Source organism: Podarcis raffonei, chromosome 1 (genome assembly GCF_027172205.1).
Source record: "Podarcis raffonei isolate rPodRaf1 chromosome 1, rPodRaf1.pri, whole genome shotgun sequence".
In the NCBI taxonomy this organism is placed as follows: Eukaryota; Metazoa; Chordata; class Lepidosauria; order Squamata; family Lacertidae; genus Podarcis; species Podarcis raffonei.
Window position 1 is genome coordinate 50871300 of NC_070602.1, and position 16443 is coordinate 50887742.

Below are 16443 nucleotides of genomic sequence, written 5' to 3' on the forward strand. Positions count from 1 at the left end.
TACCACTGTATTATGTCTTTTCTTTTCTTTTTTTTTTGCATTGCGATTTTTTGTGCTGTGAACCGCCCTGAGTATAGAGCGATGTGCAAATTTAATAACAGCACATCTTTTATTTGCTTGTTTTGAAAAGCAAATATGCTTTGCTCCTACCAGCAAGGATAGTCCCCATGCAACAAGATTTCTTCCTCATCTATTATATTATAAGTATATTATATTATAATTATATTATTATAATACAATAGCTACCGGGGTATTGCTATCAGAATGATAGATCTAGGAGGGAAGCTGCTGTCATCATTTCTCAGTAATTAACATTTCTGCATAAGCCCTCAGAGAAACACTGCTCGGCTCAGAGACCTCTGCTCACAAAGGGAGAGCACAGCTATTATTCGGTGAGTGATGGCAGGCCTGCACTTGCACTGAGATTTGCTAAATTAATAACCCCTCAATTAAATAATGAAGAATCTGAACAACAGAGCTGATGCTGCATCTTTTTTTTTTTTTTAATTTTGCTGCTCCAAAGCAATTGCAGAGCTAGTAACAGGAGGAAAAGAGTGATATATTTAAAAAGAAAACTAGGCAAACAACAGCTGCTAGACTAAGAGGAAACAGCGACCTGCAAAGAGAGGAAGTTCATAGAGGCCAAGCTCGCAATAACTCTTAATAAAATACAATACAGAAAATAGGATCTGAGAGTCTCCAAAATACAATATCTTAAGGGATTGGCAATAATACAAAATAAGGTTCATTATGTACAAACAATTTCTGCTTTTGGTCTCTGTACAACCATGTGAACTTGAGGCACGCATGGACTATGCCCAGGAGCATGTCTAACTATGGAACAGTGGTTCTTTATGCTGGTTTTGGGTTGGGACAGAGAAGGGTGTTTTAGGGGTGGGTTGGGGGGGCTGCAGCGGTATGTGTTGGTCCCTGGTGGACTTGACTGGAGAAGAATTGTTCTGAAGGATCTCTCCATCCCTACATAAACTTTGGAAAGGAAAGCCATGGCTGCAGCTTGCTGACTTTTACATCTGTCCCAAATGTCACCAGGAAACATTCAATGAATGGGGGCATGCAAGGAACATACACTTGTCCCTTCAGTCTCATGTTTTAAAGGGGGAAATCATAGGTAAAAGGAAAAGTCCTTGAGGTGGCTTGTCTAGAGAAAATTGAATGAAAAGAGGGTCAAGAACTGGGATAAGGCAAGTGTGTTCCTCATCACAGAGGAACTGATTCATGGGGTGCTTTGTGAACTTTGCTTAATGTTTAATGGGGGGAAAGCCTCCTATGAAGAACGTTTTTCTTTTTCTCTTATCTGAACATTTAACTGTAATATGTCTCTGCCTTTGAATTCTCTACATTTTTTTAATGTAACTATGTAAAAATAAGTCACAAAATAGAAATTAAGCTTTTTCTGACACGGAGACAGACACAGCTGGGGAAAATTTATATAGTACAGATTTGTGTGCCAAGAAGTTGGTAACTTTTGGTGACATATTGCAGAGAGAGGAAAGAACATAACCAGTGGCCATGGTGATTGTGAGTGGGGGTAAATTAGAGGGCTGGCTGAGGCTTCTGTCCAAGTTGCCAGACGCTATCCCTGATTGTGGGGAATGCAATTTTGACACTGGGAATCAAGTGTATAAGAGGCGGAACTCAGGGCCAATTTGGAGATGTCTAAATGGAACATCCTCTCCCATGTGCTGTGCAATCCTATGCATGTTTATGCAGAAGGAAGTCCAATGGACCTTCTCCCCTAGTAAGTGTGTTTAGGGTTGCAACCCACGCCCCTTACAGTGTAATCCTGCACATGCTTACTCAGGAGTTAGTCCCACCAAGTTCAATGGGACATACTCCCAGGTAAGCATGCATGGAATTGCAGCCTTAACCAGGCATCTACTAAAGGATCCTACATCCAGACGGAAGAGGCCTTGAGGGTTGGCAGCTGCTACAAGTATTCAGCTGCATCACTGGAGATTCTGTCTCTGCAGAAAGAAAGAAAGAAAGAAAGTACCAGTCAGTCATTTTGTCACCTGCTATTTATTTCTCAACTCTGGCCTCTGATAACTGCTCTGTTGCTGCCTCCTCCTCATTATCATCATCATCAACAACAACAACAACAACGTTTTATATATTTCTACCCACTTTCCCCCCAGAACTGGGACTCAAAACAAGCACAGATAAAATACAAAATCCTTTGTTCTATTTTTCAGGTTGGCTGGTGAGGTTCCTCGGAAGATTCTCCTATTTCTTTATTTCTCACTGTCAGTTGAGTGGGGTGGGGTTCTCTTTGCCTGGACCAAGTTTTCCCAAACTTGGGTCTCCAGCTGCTTTTGGACTACAGTCCCCATCATCCCTGGTAGCTTGTAGCCCAAAAACAGCTTGAGACCCAAGTTTGGAAAACCCTGGAACATCGCTTAGAGTTAAGAGTTTATGCTGTGCACGCAAGAGGTCTCAGGGAAGGATCAGAAACTTTAGGTTGACGGTTACAAACAGAGAAGAAAAAACACAGCCTGCCCTTGTGACTCTTGAAGACTGCAATCAGCAGTGATGTTATGGCATGGAAATAAACACCATGAGTGGCTGATGCCTGCAGATCTGTTAAAAGCACAGGAGTAGTGGTTAGTGGTTTGCTTTAAAGTTGGCAACCCTGCTTAGACCCCACGTTGCACTTTGGAGATGGAATATAGCTGGTATGAGCTGGAAAGAGACGAAAGCCCCACACCTGCTTACCTCTCCTGGAATTGCTTCTTGGGGTTAGTGAGAGCTGAGCTGGTCAGGTTCTGATCTGGCCCCTCCTGGTGGGGCTTGTGCAGGTATTTGGCTGTTTCGTGAACCACAGCCAGGGGGCTGTGCACATGCTCCTGAGGTCGCTGTTCTTCGCTTTGGCGTTGGTCAGCTTCCCACTTGTCAGGATGCTCCACAGAGATGAAGGAGCTGTAGCCTTCCTCGAGGGAGCCCCCATGCTCATCGTAGAACAGAAGGCGCCGTGACTGAACTGAAAAGGGAGAGTTTTGTTAAGGGCTGAGAATAGCAACTTCATGAGGCTGTTCCCAGCCCACTCCCATGTGCCAAGGCATGTAGATAAAGCCAGTCACAGAATATAGAGACATCTTGACCATCACACACAAACTTATTGCAAGGCTTTGCATTCTCTCCCCTTCTTGTTCTCACCAGCTACACAGAAAGCAGAAATCTAGCAGGTGAGGCATTCCTCTGCTGCATCTCCATAGGAGTAAAAGCTGCACTGCCTGTCATGCAGTTCTTGGAGGCTAAAAAACCAGGCCAGAAAAAAGTGGCAACTGTAAGAAAACTTAGCTGTCGGATTACTTCCATGTGGATGTTGTATGTAGAATATACCAGGCCAATACCAGAGATTCTTGGTGGCTGCTACAGAGTGAAGTTGCCACACAGAAGCTGTGATTTATAGGCTGCTGCTTTGTTTGGCCAAGAATGTGCAGTGAAAGGCAGCACCTTTGAACATGACATCTGTACCTTTAAGGAGCAAATAAAGTCCTTCCTCTGCACCCCCCATGCCTGTATTTAAACAGAGCTGAGCCTGACCAGTGTTTGAATGGGAAGCCTACATATGTTGTTCCAGCTTTTTAAGGGATGGTTGGGATACAAAAGCAATAAGGAAAAAGCACTACTAAAACTGCCACTGAGGCTATAAAACAGACTATCCCAACTGCTTGAGGGCTTTAAAACAGGCCATCTGTTCTGAGAGAGAGAGAGAGAGAGAGAGAGAGAGAGAGAGAGCGCTATTCTTCCTCCCTTCAAGGCTTTCAGCTGGTCTGGCTACCCAAGGGCCAATATACACATTGCAGCTGCCTCCCTACTGAGTGTTGGCTGAGCCATAAACAAACAACTTAGGTCTGGTTGTGGCCTCCATGCTGCCAGGCTTAAAAGCAGACCATCCTGCCTATGGCCGTATACAACAAAAGGGTACCAGCTGTTAGGAAGTTATTGGAGATTTTAAATTCCCCCATTTCAAAATGCCAGCTCAGTTGAGATGAGGAAGCACTTAGACCTAGTGCTCATGAACAGCAGATAGGTTGGTAAGCCAGTGTCTGGACTGTAGCATTTCAGACTGCAGGTGAGGCCTCAACAGAATAAATAATTCTTATGTACTTATTTAATATTCCCCCCCCCCATCCTTTCCCAATGAGCTAAGAGCAGCATACAAGATTCCCTGGCACCAGTAGGGAATCACAACAACCCTCTGTGATAGATTAGGCTGAGAAATATTGATACTGTCAGGTTTATGGCTACATTAGGGACTTTAAGCAGGCAAAATATGTGCTCCCTTTACCATGACATCTAATTTTCCACAAAGAGGAAATTTGTATGAAGGAGAAAGCTAGCGTGGTCAGGGAGTAACAAAAGGAAGCTGCCTTATCTGAGGGCTCAATGGACAATGAGGCTGACCGGGTACAAGGCAGCTGCCTGTGTTTCTCCTTGGCAAGCTAGCTCTCTATTTACAGGACTTTTAAAAAATGGAGAAGCATTCCATAATATCAATCCCCCTCCCAAGTACACTCCTTGTACAATCTAAAGTGGTACAGCCCACAGGCTTATGTGAGAACCAGGCCCTTGTTTCCAGCTTGTCTTGCCGTGTGTGTTAAGGAGACTCATTAGCCCAAAGAAGGATGTTAGATCAGAGGGCTGAGTTGGAGTGACAGATATAGGCCCCATTTGCATTTTAAAGCAGTATCATACCACTTTAAACCATCATGGCTTCCCCCAAAGAATCCTGGGAAATGTAGTCTGTTAAGGGTGCAGAGGATTATCAGGAGACCCCCCTATTCCCCTCCAGAGCTACAATTATCAGTGGTTTAACAAGCAATGTCTCTTCCCAGAGACCTCTGGGGGTTGCAGCTTTGTGAGTAGGCGTCTCCTAATAACTCTCAGCACAATTTTAAAGGCAGGCTGAGAGTGAACAAATGAACTGGAAGATCACATGTTTATTTGAATTTGGGTTTTATCTTCCAAGGTCAGGGAGACTTCCTGGCTAATTGGTTTACTTCCCATGGTGGGAGAAACAGGAGAAGAAGCATCTATGAGGAAGAGAAGGAGAATGAATCCTTTAAAGGGCAAATGAGGCTTTACTGTACAGCTAGGCCATAGGACCATGTAAAGAATAAACTGGAGCAAGCAGCTCTGGAGGAAACATCTCTCAGGAAACAAGAGCATTGCGTCACTCTAATCCGTGTTTCCCAAACTTGGGCCGCCAGCTGTTTTTGGACTACAACTCCCATCATCCCTAGCTAGCAAGACCAGTGGTCAGGAATGTTAGGAATTGTAGTCCAAAAACAGCGGGAGACTCAAGCTTGGGAAACACTGCTCTGTTCAAATGATACACTCTTGTCAATAAAACAAACCACAGGGACAAGACTGGCTGTGTACACACCATACATTTAAAGCACGTCTCCACCCAAAAAAAATCCTGGGAGCAGTAGTTTGCCTTTCACAAGCCTATAATTCCCAGCATCCTTAAACTACAGTTCCCAGGATTCCTTGGAAGAAGTCATGTGCTTTAAATGAATGGTACATATGCAGCCTTGGCTAGAGCTACTATTAAAACAGAAGGATAATCTGCACCATTTGAGGAAATGGCTGGCTGGATTCAGCAGTGACTTGGGGTAGTTCTGGCTCTTCAAGAGGGCTTTAGTAACAATTAGATCACATGTGACTCACTTTTACTGGTTGTGTATATGTCTGACGTTGGAGCTGTTTTTACTGTCTGCGATGCTGAAGAGAATTCTGGGAGACACGGCATTAGGGAGCCCAGAACCAGAACAAAGCACAAAACGAGGACCTGTGGAGGAGATGTGGCAGAAATAGTCAGTGCAGTCAACAAACAGGGTGTGGATATGTACGTGAGTTCACACAGGTCAACTGAGGAGAAAAGAAGGAAATCATAAACTATTACAGTACGGTGAAAATCAACAGAATTCAGTTACTAAGCACATATTTACTTTAGTTTTTAGTTTAGATGTGTGTACAGTGGTACCTTGGTTTGCATACATTTTGGATTACAAACACGTCAAACTCGGAAGTGCATGTCCTGGTTTGCAACCTTTTTTTGGATTACAATCCTTTTTCTGGGATTACGAACAATTTTTTGGGGGAGGCCCCATTGGTGACAGCGCGCCTTGGGTTACAACCTGTTTTGGTTTACAAATGGACCACCAGAACGGATTATGGTTGTAAACCAAGGTACCACTGTACTTATACCATTAAAATCCCAAATGCCATTATGATACTTGCAAGCAAACCAAGCCACCTGACATCTGAATGTTAGTATTACATTCAGGTTTTAAAACAAATTATTTACTCCATTTCTGTTCTGCCTTTCCTCCAATGACCTTGGGGCTGCATACATGACACACACAGCCCCCCCCCCCAGTTATTCTCACAACAACCCTGTGAGGTAGAATAGGCAGAGAAAAAGTAATTGGTCCAATGTGAGCTTAGTGGCCGAGTGGGAATTGAAACTGGATGTCCCTGGTCCTAGACAGATGCTTTAACCACATTTAGAAGAAAAGTAGGAGAAACAAAATTCAGAGACCACTAAACTAAAACATGCCATTCTTGCCCATAGAAGGCTGACACCTTCCCCCCCCCCCCGCAAGACTTGTGATTTGTCTCACTGTAAACAAAACATGAACTGTAACAAATGTTTCTTCTTGGATTACCATTCTTGGGTTTGTCTGGGGGAGACAAACCACAAATGTGGCCTAAACACCGTCCAAGACCATCTGGGGGGGAAATGAGATATATGTACTGAAATATACTCGGAGTCGAGAGTGGATTCATGCTCTTTATTCAGCTCATAGTGGTGAGGAGGAATGGAAATTCCCCCACAATATCTGCTTTATATACATTATTTACACAATGGGCTGCATGTGATTGGCTAATTCCGGGATTCTTCTGTAGGCCAATCAGGTTGTGGATTCACTTCCACCTGGAGCTGGATTGGGTGGCTCCTGCGGACCAATTATACTGCTGCATTGTTCTAGGACTAATCAGACTGCTGCATTCTGAATCCTATTGTTCTAGGACCAATCAGACTGCTGCATTTTGGATCCTATGGTTCTAGGACCAATTGGACTGCTGCATTTTGGATCCTATTCAACTCAGTACATAACATGTACACAATGAAGAAATAAAGCTTAAGTAACCAAGGAATGGATAGCATGCAGACCTTACCATCAAGCAGGTCCCTGTCTGTGTGGAAGCCATTTTATATGGCCTAGAAACTTTCCCTGCTACCAGAGCTTGCAGCTTTTGTAGTTGCTGGAGGAGAGTCCTATGAGAGAGCAATTTTTTACATTTAAAAGAAACTGTTAAAAAAAAATCAGAGAAAGAAAGAAACAGAAAGAAATCCAAAGACATTACAAATTCAGAAAATTATTATTTATTGTTATTATTTATTGAATTTATATACCGCCCTATTCCGGAGGTCTTAGGGTGGTTCACCCTGAGCTTAATACTTTCAATGTTCTTTTTTCCAGAAATACTATATGCACAATGTAAGTTATGAAATGTAAAAATCAGTTAAATGTTCTGCTGAAGATATAAGCATGTCAGAAGAATACTTATATGAACAAGTCATGCACATGAGATGCTCCTTTAGCTAATGCTACCTATTTACAGACCCTTTCAACATTAAACATGGAGACTGTCTTACAAACTGCTCTACCATGGTAGGGTTTGCACATTCTCAGTGGCATGTTAAATGCCTATTTTTGTTAAACCCCAAAAATGTTTATATCCTTTGGGATTAATGCCTGAAAACTTCATTTGTCCATAGGTATAATGCTGGGGTTGTTTATTTTTCCAGTAGCTGCAATCTTTTAAAAGAACAGTGTGAACAGTTTGAGGCTGTGACGTAATTACTGCTGCACATAGTGAACCATGGATTCAGACTAGAGCTGGATTAGAGTATGTAGACCTGGGAACCATTTCAGAATAACTGCTTTGATGCACATAAGCAGTAGTACCAAGAGAGGAAGGAAGAGTGAGACGGGAGGGGGCAGGGTGGGGGAGATCTATTATTCCAAATACAACCAACAATAAACGGAACTCCAGAATTCATGGGAGAAAGGGTTCATAAACTGAACACAAGAGTTCATAAATTGCCCAGCAGATGGCAGTCACCAACCACCAACATAGCTACTTTAGCTACTGAGAAGCCGAGAATATGCTCAACACTTCAGGGTCTCTAGGGAGCAGCATCAAGCCACAAAGGTAGGGTCAGAAGCTGCTGTTAGGCAATCAGAGGAAATGAGTGTGACAAAGAGTCTCTGAATGAGGGCAGGGAGCTCAAGTGCAAGGTCAAGTGTGCTGGCAAGATTAAGTGAGGGGATAGGTCCTGGATAACAGGGTCACTGATGATAGTTTCCCCCATTTGGTTGAAGTCTTGCAGATTACAGAAAGCTCTGTGCTTGATGGGAAGAGCCTGGGAAGGCAGCATCTAAGGCTGATTACAAAGGACATTAAGCAAACCATTCTGGGAAGCTCCTCTAGAGGTGCTTTATTCCTGCACTATTCATACATATGCTGCTCACAAAGGAATGCCTTAATTCTGCCCACGGATGAAACTCGGGTGCATTTCAGAGGGCAAATAAGCCCATACTGTTTGTGACTAACGGGAATGCTGGAAAGAGAAGACCAGGTTCTGTTTCTGCATTGCTCACCTAGACCAGGAGTAGCCAATGTGGTTCCCTTTGGATGTTGTAGATCACAGCTCCCATCATTCCTGACTGTTAGTTATGCTGGAGATGATGGGACCTGTTATCCAGAATATCTTGATGGCACCACATTGTCTTCCGCTGACAGAAAGTTAATCCTCTATAAAGAAAAATCTGTACTCCTGGGTCCTTCTTCCTTCTCAGCACCTCTTGGTGTGGATAATACATTTATAAAGCTGAAAAAGCTATTCATGTGACCCTGGCCTGTGGGCATGCGTGGAGAAAAAGAGTGAAACTAGAGCACAGTAGCCTAGTTTAGGATGTGAAGGTGTTGCCCCCAAACCTGCTGTCTTTTGCATATGTTTTATGTGCTGTGACTTCATTTTGTTTTGGCCCTTCATGGGAGGCTAGGCAAAACTCCCGGTCCCTCCTGTTGTCTTCTCCCATTCCTACATGAAGCGGATATTTTGTCTTCTCCATAAGCATCAAAGGAAACAAATTCCTTGGACAGAGATTCTGCCAGACGGGAATAAGGGGGCCTCAATGATTCTTCAGGCAGAAGCCCAGCTCACGGCAAGAGGCGATATCTGCTTCTTTGTTATGGCAAGTGTGATGCCTTGGAGGGGGTGGCACCACACCAAAACCTAAACCAGAACCGTACAGAGACAACTCTCCCCCAGATTATGAACAGAGGAGGAAACGCACAAGCTGGTGTCAGTCTGCAGGACTAAGGAGCTATCACATCCACACCACATACTTTAAGCACATGACTTCCACCAAAAAATACCAGGAACTGTACTTTCCCCCTCTCAGACCTACAGTGCTTTACATGCAGATGTAGCCTTTGAATCTGGGGGCAGCAGTTTAGCATTCTGTTCCCAGCCTATTTGTTGCTAACAGGCCTGCCATAAGAACTCCCTTAAAACTGCTCCTCATATAGCTGCCAGACTCTTTTCTAAGCTTTCATGTCTCTAGGTAACACTCTCTGCACCTCAAAGAACATAGAAGAGAGTTTCATTTAATGTAACCAAAGGCCAGGGCCTCAACCACTAAGTCAGTATAGAAGGCCTGGGGGGAAAGTAGAACTCCACACAGTCCCCTGTTCCTTCAGGCATCTTGATTGGCTCTGAGCTCAGCTGGGTGTGTTTTTTGCCTCCCCCCCCCCCCCGTAAAAACCCTTCCAAGAGATCAGGTTCTAATCTGGACATTTGGCTGGTGAACTTCAGTGACTGAGCCAGGATTGACTTCCTTGCTCCCTTCAACTCAGCCCCATTTAACCCTCATCCTGGTCGCTGACTCTTGTTCACCACGGCCTGTTCCTCACCCTTGACTATATAGAATGCTTCCCAGGATAATGATTCCAGTTTATAGCTACCTGACCTTGGCAAGCACTCTCCCTAGAAACCAATCTACAATTAAGTTCACTTCAGCTGTCAACCAGTTGGTCCCAAGGCCAGGAAGGCTACTGAGAGAGAGGCAGGAAATTGTCCACTCAGAGGTGCCCCCGTCTGCACCTCCATCTGTCAAAAGTTCCTTCCTGGCTGTCATAACACAAACATTCCTCATTTGCTAACCAAACCCAGCTGACTAGCTGCTGCTGCTGCTGCTGGAAAAATGAAAAAGTTATACTTTTCCGCCAAAAGTCCGCCAAGAAATCTCTTCTCTTTTTGTTCCCAGCCTTCCCCTGACCTCCCCCTTTGCTTGGCACCATCCTTCAGTCAAATATCAAATTGGGTTCTCCTCACCTGTTTGCATTTTCTAAGGTCTCTACTTTTTTCCATAGTTCATTGTTCTCAGATGTATAACTTTCAACCCTGGAGAAGTAAAAACAAGCCCCATTTTAAAAATAAAGCAATCCGTCAGCCTGATCCACACCCACCTCCAAAATCTCATCCTTAAGAGCCAACCTAGATGCAGCAATGAATTGCAGTTAACATTCACAGTTTTGTGATGTAAATAACAGCAGCAAGGAAGCTTCAGAAGTCCCTAAACTATTAGAGTAAGGGGGAACTTTAACTCCTTCTGTCCCTATAATGGTCCTGACAAAATAGCTTCTCTGACATTGTAATCCTACACATGCCTACTCATAAGTACCCCCCCCCCCGCCCCTTAGGTTCAACAGGATTTACTTTCAGGTGCATATAGCGCTGCTGCTGCTGCTATTTGCATTTCAAGAGAAGCTGCACTGGTGCCACTCTGGAGATCCTTGAAATACAAATAACATATTTGGAAAGGCAATTTTATCAAGACTGTGGCAGAGAGAGAGAGTTAACCTTCCTTTCCCACTCCAGTCCCAAGGCTGCTCAGAATTCCTCTTAGATGCTGTTTGCATAACAAGAAACACTTTTTTTTAACTCTTGGGGGGAACTGATTTTCTAGATCCATTTCAACTGGTGTTTTAGGCCTGGTTTTGGTACAGAAACTACTTGGGTTGCCCTGTGTGATTACTTCTGTTGGGAGAGAGATGAGAAACATGTTCCTGTTGATTCTCCTTGACTTCTCAGCAGCTTTTGATACCATCAATCATGGTATCCTTCTGGAGTGGCTGTCTGGGTTTGGGTTTGGGGTGGGGTGGGCAGCACTGCTTTGCAGTGGTTCCAGTCCTACTTGAATGGTCATTTCCAGAGAGTGATGCTTGGGGAGTGCTATTTGGCCCCATGGAGCCTTCATTGTGGGGTTCCTCGGGGTTGGATTTCATCTCCTATGCTGTTTAATATCTACATGAAACCACTGAATGGGGTCATCCAGAATTTTGGAGTACGTTGTCAGCAATATGCTGATGGCACACAGCTCTACTTCTCCTTTACATTTGCAGGGGTGGCAGTGGATGTGCTCAACCATTGTCTTGCGTTGGTTAAGGAGTGGATGAGAGCCAATCCAGATGAGACTTAGCCATTATTAGTGGGTGGTTCCCTAGAAAAGATCAATGGAACGTGGTCTGCTCTTGATAAAATTGCACTCCCTCTGAAGGAACAGGTACATAGCTTTGGAGTTCTTCTGAGTCCACTGCTGTTGCTTGAGGCTCAGGTGGCCTCAGTGACACGTAATGCCTTCCATCAGCTTCAGCTGGTGGCTCAGCTGCACCCATATCTGAGCAGGGATAGCCTAACATCTGTCTATGCTCTGGTGACCTAGATTACTGCAATGCATTATACTTGGGGCTGTCTCTGAAGACAGTTCCAAAACTTCAGCTAGTGCAGAATTCAGTTGCCAGGTGGCTCACCAGGGCAAGACAGTTTGAGCATATTGAGTTTCCATATTTTGAAGAGCACAAAAAGAGGACACATTTGCCATCTTCTACTTTGAATCACTTTGACAACTCCCATTTTACAAATGCATGAAAAAGAGGGTGTGTCCTGGAAAAAGAGTACACATGGCAACCCTTAAACCAATCCTGCAGCTGTAAACGCAGAAATCAGGGCTGAATAAGCCCTGTTTGTAGGAAGTATAATTTTATATTTTCTTATTCAGATTCATATGCCACCCTTCAATTGGGGGTGGGGGATCCAAGGCCGTTCACAACAAAACAAACAAAAAGCAATAAGAAACAACCATTAATGGTAACATCAAGGTGTACAGTATTCCTGCTGTTTTTACATGGTGCCCACTGTGCAGAACATGTTGCAAGAAACTATTGTTATCTCCCATATAGCATTTTTCGATATACAAAGTTCTTTACAATTCTAATTGCATTTACCTTCACTATGGAACTGAGAAGTAGGTTAGGCTAAGTAGATGGTGACTGACCCAAAGTCATCCAGTAAGCTTCATGGATGCTTATTGTAACAAAAGCTACTGCCTCATTCACTGATCCACGCTTCTTCCTCCCACTCCCTTTTTCAAGGATGAGGATCAGTGAGATGGTGGTACCAGGCTATCCACGAAGAATAGCACATTTGTTATTGAATTCAAGGACACAGATTCAAGGACATCTCACCCAGCAGCAAATTCCTTTCATGGGAACAGGAACTAAGGAATTTGTGCTATAACAACTCGGGTTTCTCCTTCCATCTTTATTAAGCTATTTGCAGTGCTTGGGAAAGCGCACCAAAAGCTCAAGGGGTTTTGAACAGGCTGGTGGAGAACAATCTTTCTCCCTTGGCACTCGAGTTTCATTTACATAATTGTTACATGGTGAAACGTTCAATTTAAGTGATATTGTTAAGCACATATCGTTTCATGCATTTATTTATTAGATGTGCATCTTACTCTCTGGGTAGCAGGTGGACTTCTTGAATCATTACATTCAAGACTTTGTCAACAGCACGACTCTTTCCTAAAGCAGGGACGCATTAGGGAAGAGACTTAAGAGAATGTGCCACTTCTGCAAGAGGGTCACGATGCTCCAGTAATTCTCATGATGCTGCCAAGTACAAAAGAAACTACTGATCTTACAAATCCAGAGTTAATGTAGCATGGGAGCTCAGAGAGAAGAACATACTTTTTCTCCAGACACTCCACATATTCTTTCTTCTTCCTGCGACTCTCCTGTGCAGAAATCTAAGGAATGAGGAATACCAACGTTAGAAATGCTAATTTAACCTCCTGAAGAACAATTCCCATATAGTAACTCTCCAACCTGGCACCTTCTGGGTGTTTTGGACTACAACTCCCATCAGCCCCAGCTAGCATGACCAATGGTCAAAGATGATGGGAGGTCCAAAACAGCTAATATAATAATTATAATAATAATTTATTATTTATACCCTGCCCATCTGGCTGGGTTTCCCCAGCCACTCTGGGCGGCTTCCAGTCAAATATTAAAAACACAATACAGCATTAAACATTAAAAACTTCCAATAATAATAATAATTTATCTAGGAAGTATGTGGGTAGGGAAGGCTGTTCCAAGGGGTCAAAGTCAAACTAAATGTTACGTGAACAGAATCACCCACATTTTGTTTTGTTTTTTTTTTAGAATTTAAAAGCAGCCACGGAGAAGCCCAATTTGGATCAGGGTCACAGCACTTGGGAGAGTTAACCCTTTCTACCCCATATCAAGGCGCTGTTCCCTTTGCTGGACAAAACCCTCAATGGTTACCTTGTGTGTGATATAAATTGGGGGAATGGCATGGGAGGAAAGAGTTAAAGGCCCCTCTCCCAGCATCACAGCCCCAATCTCACATAAGAACCCTGTTGCTCTTTTAAAAGTGTGTGTGTGTGTGTGTGTGTGTACGCACACACACACACATATACAGAAGATAACCTGTAAATAGATTTTCTGTGTCATATCTAGTTTGGCCCTGAGGCAGGCCTCCTGTCACTACACAACTCCCCAGAGCACTTTCATATGTTCTTGCGCCAGCTGAAATGGGAACTGCATGTGAGCTGGACTTCTGCTTTCTGTGCTCCTCCTATGTCACTTGCCCACTGTGGTCATGGGGAGATGCACATGACAACAATTTATTAATTTATATCCCGATTGTCTATTTTCATAATCATAATCAGAAGGTCTTCCAAGAAAAGATGCATTAAAAAGTATGGTGTGCTCTTAAGGTTTCCTACTCTGTCCAGTTGATCAGCCCTAATTTGGCTGCTGTGTCACAATCTGGGAAGGCCCGTAGGCTAGAGGTAGAGTACACACACTTTGCCTGCATAAGGTTCCAAATTCAATCCCCTGTAATAAATAAAATCCTCTGCTTGAGACCCTGGATGGTTGTCCCTAGCAGAGCACAGAGCTAGGTGGGCCAATGATCTGATGGTGTATGCAAAGGATCTTCATGTGTTTGTGTGGCTAAGCTCATGCTTTGCACACCAAAGTTCCCAGACTCAGTTCCTGAAATTTCCAGTTGAAAAATTATGCCTCTATCAGGGCTGGAGATCTCCTGACAGCCAGAGTAAGCATTACTGGGCTAAATGGAGCAATACACTGACTCAGTGGAGGGCAACTTCATATATGATCTATTAAACTGAACTGACAACCCACATTAATGTTATTGAACTTGAACCATTCTCCTTGTGCTATTTACTTTAATAGGACTGGCGCCCTGTCCCTAAACATTTGCTCTAAGATACCTTGCCTGGGACACCATGATACAGTGTTTTTTGAGGTCACCCTATCCTGTTTTAAACACTTACATGTTGCTGCATCAAATGTTATGATCAGAATGCAAACCAACTTATAAGCAAGGGCTATGACTTAACTTCTTTGTGGATCAGAATTTCCCAAAGTGGCTGAATCACTTGGGCCAAATGGGTTGTATCTTTGTCTGAGTCACAACAGGTGACTAATGCATACTGTGGGCTCGTAATATGGGAACTTACACTGAGTGGGGAACCACAGTTAGTATTTCATATCACTCCACAGACATTTGCTTGCTCATTCACCTGGGTGAGAAACAACTCTTTCTGAGCAATTAGCTGATGAGACTGACCACTCAAGAGGCCCATTATGCTCACAAAGTTACAAGGGAATGGGTAGTATGCTGCAAACAGTTTTGATGGAATGGTGCATTTATACTGATCTTCAAAGCTTTTTAAATATATTAATAAAGGAATGTAGGGGGGGAGAGGGGAAAGAAGGGGTGTCTAGTTTTCCAAATTCTCCAGCTAGAAGGCCCACATGCTGCCATCACACTAGGCCAAACCGTGGCTCAGTGCAAACACAAGGCTCCAGGAGAGGAGGTTCTTTCAGTTATATGGGCTGAGTCTTAGTCATGAAAATCATAATATTGGGACAAGAGGACAAATAAACAATTAAGCATGATGCCTCCCAGAGCGCAGATTGCAGCAGCTTTGCTCCTTCCAGCTTCCTTTGCTGCTGTGCCATGCTGAGATAAGTCATTGTTTGCCTTAGCATGTCATACAAACTCAGGCCCGTGTTTTAGCTTTCACAAAAAAGCACAGACCATAGGACAGAGCTTAGTTACAGCTGTGGTTAGTTTGGAGAGAGCTAAACCATGAGCCTGGGCTTCAACAACATGGTAGACTACTGGTAAACTATGGCTTAGCTCAGCATGGTACAGCAGCAGAACGACTAGGAAAGAGTGAAAAAGCTGCCATTTCCTTGCTGGAAGTCTGCTTGCTCATGCGCTCATGCTAAGTCACGGTTCAGCTTAGTGTGATGTGCGAAACAGGCCCTTGTCTTGACTTGCAAAGGGATATATTGTCTCCTGTCCCAATATTATGATGTTCACAATTAAGGCAAAGACCTTGTAATAGAAACAACTGCATACTAATTCCCAATTTACCCCGGCCTCTATTTCCCTTCCCTTTATCTGCTGTTGCCCTTGTGTCAATTTTTAGATTGTAAGCTCAGCAGGGCAAGGCCCTGTCCCCCTGAGCAAGGATGAACAACTAAATAAATCATCTTTCTCATCAAAAACTGCGATGTTGAAAATGCCCTTGATGGTTATTTTTTAAAAGAACTTCTTCAAGTTCTAGATCTAGAAAGCTTATGGCAGCATTCAAAGACCTATCACTACACAGATTTAATTTTAGCCAGCGAACCTCAGATGAGGCAGCAAGTTAAAGAAGGATGATCACATTAATCAAACACACACACACTCCTGATTTTTCCCAATTCAGTGGAATTACCGACCTTGTTCTTGATCTTTCGTCTAACTCTTTTCAGTGCTTTCTCCTCTGCTTTGGTGAGAGGCAGCTTGGTTGGGATGGGATAGCCCTCAGCAATCAGGGTACGTTTCTCCTCCTCGGTTAGGAGCAGGGGTCCCGAGGTCCCTTGTAATTTCTGTAAGTGAAAAGGAAAAGCAGCAACATTTTCAGCATTCATATCAACAACCCCATC

The 16443-nt window shown here is 43.6% G+C and overlaps 1 protein-coding gene across 1 annotated transcript in view; it reads right to left on the minus strand.

The window, feature by feature from the left end:
- Positions 1 to 479: 479 nt before the first annotated feature.
- Positions 480 to 16443, minus strand: part of CREB3L1 (cAMP responsive element binding protein 3 like 1) — a 79733-nt gene continuing 63769 nt past the window's right edge. The window contains exons 6-12 of the mRNA XM_053387235.1: positions 16237 to 16386; positions 13138 to 13196; positions 10442 to 10510; positions 7213 to 7312; positions 5698 to 5818; positions 2734 to 2998; positions 480 to 1985 (exon numbers count right to left, since the gene is read on the minus strand). Coding sequence (XP_053243210.1) covers positions 1949 to 1985; positions 2734 to 2998; positions 5698 to 5818; positions 7213 to 7312; positions 10442 to 10510; positions 13138 to 13196; positions 16237 to 16386 — 801 coding nt within the window. The 3' untranslated portion in view covers positions 480 to 1948. The remainder of the gene's footprint in view (positions 1986 to 2733; positions 2999 to 5697; positions 5819 to 7212; positions 7313 to 10441; positions 10511 to 13137; positions 13197 to 16236; positions 16387 to 16443) is intronic.